Source organism: Apodemus sylvaticus, chromosome 10, assembly GCF_947179515.1.
Source record: "Apodemus sylvaticus chromosome 10, mApoSyl1.1, whole genome shotgun sequence".
Classification (NCBI taxonomy): domain Eukaryota; kingdom Metazoa; phylum Chordata; class Mammalia; order Rodentia; family Muridae; genus Apodemus; species Apodemus sylvaticus.
The window spans coordinates 66,460,092-66,467,723 of NC_067481.1; the positions used below are offsets into that span (position 1 = coordinate 66,460,092).

The 7,632-nt window shown below is 47.7% G+C and overlaps 1 protein-coding gene across 1 annotated transcript; it reads left to right on the top strand.

The window, feature by feature from the left end:
- The first annotated feature begins 2,059 nt into the window (after positions 1–2,059).
- Positions 2,060–3,007, top strand: LOC127695246 (olfactory receptor 2T1-like). Its single transcript, XM_052197253.1, has one exon. It carries the CDS (start codon positions 2,060–2,062, stop codon positions 3,005–3,007), a length of 948 nt encoding a protein of 315 aa, XP_052053213.1.
- The last annotated feature ends 4,625 nt before the right edge of the window (positions 3,008–7,632 follow it).

Sequence of the window (7,632 nt, forward strand, 5' to 3'; positions counted from 1 at the left end):
GCTTGCTATCTACAATGCTTGGATGTAACAGTGCTCTTTTGTGTTCTACTCCTGAGACAGGTTTCAGAGTAGACCCTGGGACCCTGGGACCCTGGGACTGTTGAGTTCTGAATGTCTTTGAATTGTATCTGAGATCTTGTGTTCCCAGCATGGGCAGCTTGGGAATGGTGAGGTTGAAATCATAGACAGGACCCTTTGGCAGGGCCGCTTCCAGTCCCTGCTCCTGGCTGTGTGGGATCCTCTCATCCTGGTTTCACAGTCTGCAGTGAGATGTGGAGACTCTAGGCTGGGGTCTAGTTAGAGGATCTCAACCCAGATCACCCATCAAAGCAGCCTGAGACAAGGATGGTGCTATACCTCAGGAGGTAGCGTGCTTACCTAGCATGCAACAAGCCCTGGCTTCCATCCCTTGCACTTCATAAAACCAGGCGCCAAAATGCACGCCTATAATTTCACCTGGGATGTGGAGGCAAGAGAATCAGAAAAGTTCAAAGTTGTCCTTGACCACACAGTGAATCTGAGGCAACCTGTCTCAAAAAAAAATTTTTTTTTTCTAATTAAATTTCAAAACCAGCAAGCAAGCATTCTTGGATACTAGATCCGTGAATAAGAAACAAGCACTCAGACTGCTCAGACTGCTAGTGATTCTCACAGGAACGGGGGACATAGGCCATCATCTGTCACATTTGCCTCCCTCCCTGCGATGTCCCAGAGACCCATCTGCCAACAACAGGGTTCTCTTGCGTCCACAGCTCCTTCTTGGAACTCTAGGTGGCTCCTTTTACATTTCTTCAGTCCCTCTACTTAAGTCATTTGCTGTCAGACCCAAGCAGGGTAGGATTTAAGGCATTCCCTGGGGTACAGGATGCTGGGAACATTGTTCCAACACACCGTGGTAAGCCTCATCCTCATTGTATCAGGGATTGGCCTGACCTTGCCCCCTCTCCAGCCTCCAAACACTGCCTTTGGATGACTTGTTTCCCATCATAGCTTCTCTGAGGAAGGATAGAGGAGCTGGAGTCTCTGGTGCTCTCAGGAGAAGCTAACACAGCTGGTTTTCCTCCTTACAAGGGGCCGGTCCATTTATGCTTTCAGAGCCCGGTGGGCATCGGGATGTGACAGGGCCTCTGACTGCTGAGGTAAGACTCATTTATGAAATTATTGATGATGAGAAAGCAATGGTATGAAGATGAACACATACTATCAAAACCCATATAAAGCAATAACTGCACCGGAGCACAAAAACCCAAATGGGAGTCTCCTGGTGGCCAGGACCACAAGAGAAAGGTGGGGCTGGGCAGGCAGCTTTAGCAGAAGATAAAATTCCCCTCCTCAGGCACACTCAGCTCTTGCTTGTAGGAAAAATTAATCACACAAACCCTCACCTCAGCAAGAATATTGAACCATATAATTCTAGTGTGGATCTAGCCCTCCAGTCAGGCATAAGTCTGTTTAAAAACAAACAAACAGCCGGGCGGTGGTGGCTCATGCCTGTAATCCCAGCACTCTGGGAGGCAGAGGCAGGCAGATTTCTGAGTTCGAGGCCAGCCTGATCTACAGAGTGAGTTCCAGGACAGCCAGGGCTATACAGAGAAACCCTGTCTTGAAAAAAACCAAATCCAAAAAACAAAAAACAAACAAACAAACTTTCCTCAGTGCATTTTTTTGTTTAGAACTGAAAATATCAATAACATTGTGCATTTCGGCAATGGGGTGGGCAAGGGGTGTTGTGATGTGCTGGGGGTTTCCTAACATCCTCATTCTCCCTGTGGAATGGGGAGTTGAGCTGTTAGTCTTTGCACAGCACACATTCGGAGTAGCGCGTCTCCCTCTGAGCACTGCTTTCACTACAGGCTATGCTCTCAATAGTGGTTTTCCTGTGAAACAATGATCCTACAAATACCAGCAGGTATATTAATGACACAGTATATCTGCCACTCTCTGGCCCCTTGGGTGGCCCCTTGGGCTTCCTGGGTGTTCTTTTCTTACCTCAACAGTTCTCCCCCTCTCTGCCACTGCTAGACTGGTTCTTTCTTCCCACAGTGCAGCTCAGCCAGAGATGGGCAGGGAGCCCTGGAACTACTCCACCACTGGCTTTGTGCTGACGAGCCTTTTTAACAACAGCCCAACACACCTGTTCCTGTTCAGCATGGTGATGTTGGTCTACATCCTTGCGATGGCGGGCAACACGGCCATGGTCCTTTTGATTTGGATGGACACGCGACTCCACACCCCCATGTACTTCCTCCTCAGCCAGTTGTCCTTTCTGGACATCTTCTTTACATCAGTCACTGTCCCCAAGATGATAGTAGGCTTTCTCTTTGGTTGGACAAGTATCTCTTTCGGAGGCTGTGGGGCGCAGATGTTTTTCTTCATGTTCCTGGGGGCTGCAGAGTGCCTCCTGCTGGCCCTCATGGCTTATGACCGCTATGTGGCTATCTGCAACCCTCTCCGCTACCCAGTGCTCATGAGCCGCCAGGTGTGCCTGCTTATGGTCGTGGCCTCCTGGTTGGGAGGATCCCTCAACGCCTCCATTCAGACTTCTCTGACCCTTCAGTTCCCCTACTGTGGATCGAGGAAGATCTCCCACTTCTTCTGTGAGGTGCCCTCGCTACTGATGCTGGCCTGTGCAGACACGGAAGCCTACAAGCAGGTTCTATTTGTGACGGGCGTGGTGGTCCTCCTGGTGCCCATTACTTTCATTACCGCCTCCTATGCCCTCATCCTGGCTGCTGTGCTCCGGATGCACTCTGTGGAGGGGCGTCAGAAGGCCCTGGCCACATGCTCCTCCCACCTGACGGTGGTCAATCTCTTCTATGGGCCCCTTGTCTACACCTACATGTTACCCGCTTCCTATCACTCTCCAGGCCAAGATGATGTAGTATCCGTCTTTTACACCGTTCTCACGCCCATGCTTAACCCTGTCATCTACAGCCTCAGGAACAAGGAAGTTACAGGGGCCATGAAGAAAGCAATGGGGAGGTGTGGCGTCAGTAGGAAGGCCTGAGCCCTGAGAGAGGACTGAGAGACGGGTACCTCAGCTCTCAGCAGCATCATATGCATTGAATGGTAAGGCAAGGAGAAGGTTCTCTACTTCAGCAACTTCAGGATCCTTTTCTGGGACTCCCCCGCAGGCCAAGATATCAACCCCCAAATTCTTATGCAGAGAAGTGAAAGGCGAAGCCATCACTCCGCCTCCTGCCCCCAGTTACTGTTTTCTTTCTTCAGAGAGTTGTCTATACTGCCCCACTTCCACCTCAGCACACCCCAGCCTTCTTTGTGAACCATAGCAATAATCCATCCCCTCTGTATCACTGAGGGTCTGAGAGCTTCCCCTCCACCCCTACCAAAAAGCCAAAGACCCACAAACTCCTTCATCCCTGTCTATTTCCTCAAACTTCCCTATCAGCACCCTGTCCTTGAGTACTGTCCTCAGCAGAGTCTTCCATGGCAGGAACTGCACCTGACATTTTCAGATAGCTCCTCCTTCTCTTGCATAAAAATGGCTTAAAGCACCAGAGACATCTGCAGTGCTTATCCCTTGCACCACCACGGCCCTCTGACCTCCCCTCACCGTCTTCCCCTCATCCTATCTGTGGATTTGAGGTTTGTTTTTCCCCTGTTAGAGTGTACAGATCCAGACAGCAGAGGATTTGCTTAATGCTGCATCCACCATTGGCTTCTAGGAGGGAAACTGGAGCATGTGATCAGTAACGAGTACTGGGTAAATAAAAACTGCAAAGACATTTCCTTGCCTGATCTCAGTGCTGCTGGTCCTGTTGTTAGCTTCTTGGAATTTGTTCCTGCCTTGGCAATGATTCCACGTCGCTCTCTCTTCCCCTTTCCTATAAAATGATGAGAATTCTTTCCTATTAAATGATAAAGGTCTTTAAAGCCTAAGGCTAGCCCTTTCTCTTCACACACTCATATATATATATATATATATATATATATATATATATATATATATATATATATATATATATATACACATACATACATACTCGCACACAATTTAAGGTCATGACTTCAGTCATCACCTGGCTCAAAAGTTAGCTATACAGGTCAGCCAGATTCCCCACCTCTCAGCGCACACCCACAGAATAGTTCAGAGGCATTTCAAATTCATCCTTCCACAAAGCCCTGTGAAGTCTGGCTACTTGGTCTCATCTGATAACCCACACTCTCCCAAGTTCCTCCCCACCCTCCTCTCCACTGCCTCCTGTCTAGAGAACTCTCTCTACAGGTGGAGGCTGCTTCCCCACTGTAACTGGACAATGTTTCCTAAAGTTTCTGATATTTAATTACCACATGTCCTAGCAGAGCACAAGACCTCCTTTATTCTGGCTAAAGAATGTCCCACTGCGTGTATATGACACCTTTTCTTTATCCAATCATCTGTTGATGGTTGCTTCAAGAAACTACAGGGGAGTTTGCAGCTGATGGAAAAGCAAGAATTCAGCAATGGGGACGGTGGGTGAGCAGAGGAATTCTGGTACCTTTAGGATCTGTCACCTAACAACATGCTCACAGCCTAGGCACAGTGCGAGGGTCTAGCAGTCATGTGTCCACACAAAACATATACACACACACACACACACACACACACACACACACACACGCTTCCAAAAAATGACATTGACAGGCAGTGTGATTTTAGAAAATGCCCTGAAATAAAGAGTTGCCGCTCTCCATGCCTCGCTCACTGGAGGGCGTTGCAGGTGAGGAATGAGTGTCAGTTAAAAGTACATAGGTACTTCTCCTCAGAGGGTCTTCCAGACGGTAGCAAAGGCAGCCAGCCACAAGAAGACATCTTTAACTGGGTAGTGGGGGGGAGGGAGAACAGAAGCCTCGATTCTCCAGGTCCCTGGTTTCTCTGACCTGCGGGAATCCCTTGCCAAGGTATCTCTAGTCACTGAGAAGCTAGAGGCAGTGAAATCTCATTGGCCAAGACTCCGGGAAGGCGGGAAGAGTGTAAGAGGCAGACCAATGAAAACAAGGTAACAACCTGGAGCCCCTGAACCACACGCATGCGCAGCATAGTTTGGCCTACTTAAGGAAGAGCAGCGCCTCGGACCCCAGCACCCGGTACTGGTTCTTGGTTTTACCCTGGCCACCCAACCTTCCCAGTTCATCCAGAGGGCGTGATGTTCATCCAGATGAACCTCTTAAACTGCCCTCACTCACCCATTTCAATTTAGCCTTGTAAAAATGAGAAAAAAATGGCAGGAGTTCCCTTCAGACCATACAAGTCTTGGTAGTTTCTTAGTCCCTCCAGATTCCCTCAGAGCCAGGCTGTCAGCATGACCTGCACAGCCGCTGAGCCCACGTGCTTGCTCTCTACATCCGGTTTAGGATACTTAGAGCCCTGGTTCCAGTTGTGAGGAGCTTCGGACTGGGAGGCAATGCTGCCCACATGAGGGAGCTGGGGTGACCTGCCTTACTGCTTTGTGTGAACTCCACCTGACCATACTCTCTCCACAGAGACGGGACCTAACAGTCTGGACCATGCACCCTGCTACCCCAAGCAGGCTTCTCTTGGCCTGTAGCCTCGCCTTCATGCCCTTATCTACAGGTAAGGGTAGAATGGAGCCATCCTGTGTGGTTTACAAAGATATTTTCTTTAATGCTTGCTATGTTAGACCTTTTTAAAAACATGTATGGGTATTCAGCCTACATGTATAGCTACATACCACTTGCAGGCAAGACCAGAAGAGGACATAAGACCCCCTGGAACTAGAGTTACCCATGATTGTGAGACACAGGGTGCTGGGCATCAAACCAAGGTCCTCCAGAGAATAATGGATGCTCTTAACCACTGAGCCTTCTCTCCAGCCAAAATAGGCCTCTTTCCCACCAAGAGCAAAATTCCCTTGTTCCCCTTTCTCCCATTTTAATTATTTGTGTTTATAGTTTTTAAAATAATAGATGCCCATGGCTAAAAATCCTCTCTACACCCCAGGTCAGCTTCTGATGACAGCACAGCTATAACTTTCAATGGTCTTTCCCAAGGACAGCCACTCACTGAAAAACCTACACTAGTTTCTTTTCTGCTTCCAGGGCAGCGTTGTATACCAAGTGTGCTGTGTCCTGCCCAGCCCCATCAAAAGTGTTTCCACTGTGCCCTCCTGCTTCATAGCTCAGCCTCCCTGTGGGGACATACTCACCTCCAATCACTTTCCCTCACAGAAAGCTACAATAAAAGAGTTGATGTGAGCATGGTTACTGAGCAGAAAGTGCATGGGCACTGCTGGACTCAACAGTTGGTACCTGTCTTAGAGTTCCCAGTGCTGTGAAGAGACACCATGACCAAAGCACCTCTTATAAATGAAAACATTTCAGTGGGGCTGGCTTACAATTTCAGAGGTTCAGTCCATCATCATCATGGCAGGAAGCATGGGAGCTGAGCCTTCTACATCCTCATCAAAAGTCACACAGGAGAAGGCCAGAATCCTCAGGCAGCTAGTAGGAAGCTCTCTTCTACAATGTGTAGAACCTAAGCATAGGAAGAGACCTCCAAAGCCCACCCTCAACACTGACACACTTCCTCCAACAAGGCCATACCTCCTGAACATACTATTCCATATGGGCCAAGCACATTCAAACCACCACAGAACCTATAGTAAACTGATTCTACATCATCAAATCCTGCCCCAGAAAGTAATACTAATGTCTTGTTGGCTTTTGTGGTTTGGAGTTTGTCTCTCTCTCTGTCTGTTCACTTGTCAGTTTGTTTTTAGACAGAGTCTATGTTACCCAGCCTGCCCTTGAATTCTTCACCTCAAATGACTCTCCTCCCTTAGCAAGTGGTCCCAGTGAAACCTCCAGAGTTCAATGCTGCTGCCTGCTCTCATTCACTGTTCACTTCGTCCATTTGTGTGTTCTGCAGGGATTGGTGCACACAGAGGTTCTAGCTGTGTGGGCAGCAGCATTCCCAGGATACACATTTTAATTATATTTGATTTTGATTTTAATAAATATAGTCACATTATATGTAGTAGAGTGGGGATGAGAATTTACAGGAGAAAGAAGGAAGAGACCTCTCCTTATTTTGGGAGTTCTAGGAAGGCTCTTTACTGTTAATGATTGGCATTCTTTTGGGATATTTTCCTCAGATTTTTATTGCTTTGAGTATTAAGCTTTTTGTATTTTTATAAATTATTTCTCTTGCTTTATTTCTCTTTTTCTCTTTGTCTCTCTCTTTTATTTTAATTTCTTTGTACTGGACTCTACCCATACTCTGGAGGGAGACAACACTAGGTTGTCTGGGTGTCTGAGGATTTCAGTGCCTGGGGCATTCAGACATCTACGGGCCCCCACTGCATCAGCTCCTGCTTCTGCCCAAAGAAGTATTTACCCCCCCCCCCATTATCTGGGCCAGGGCAATGTGGGACAGTAATTGAAAAACACACATTAAGCAAAATTATTAAAATATTTTGCCATATATATATATATATATATATATATCCTTCAAAAAACAAAGACCTTGGGGTTTTCACTGCCATAGTTCCTTGCCAGGGAGCAAAGCTCTGAGATATTCCCATCTGCCACCCAGCCCATGTATTATTCTCTCTGTGTGACCTTCTTCTTCACCATGGAGAGCATTGCCATGGCCCAGTCCTCCAGGAGCTA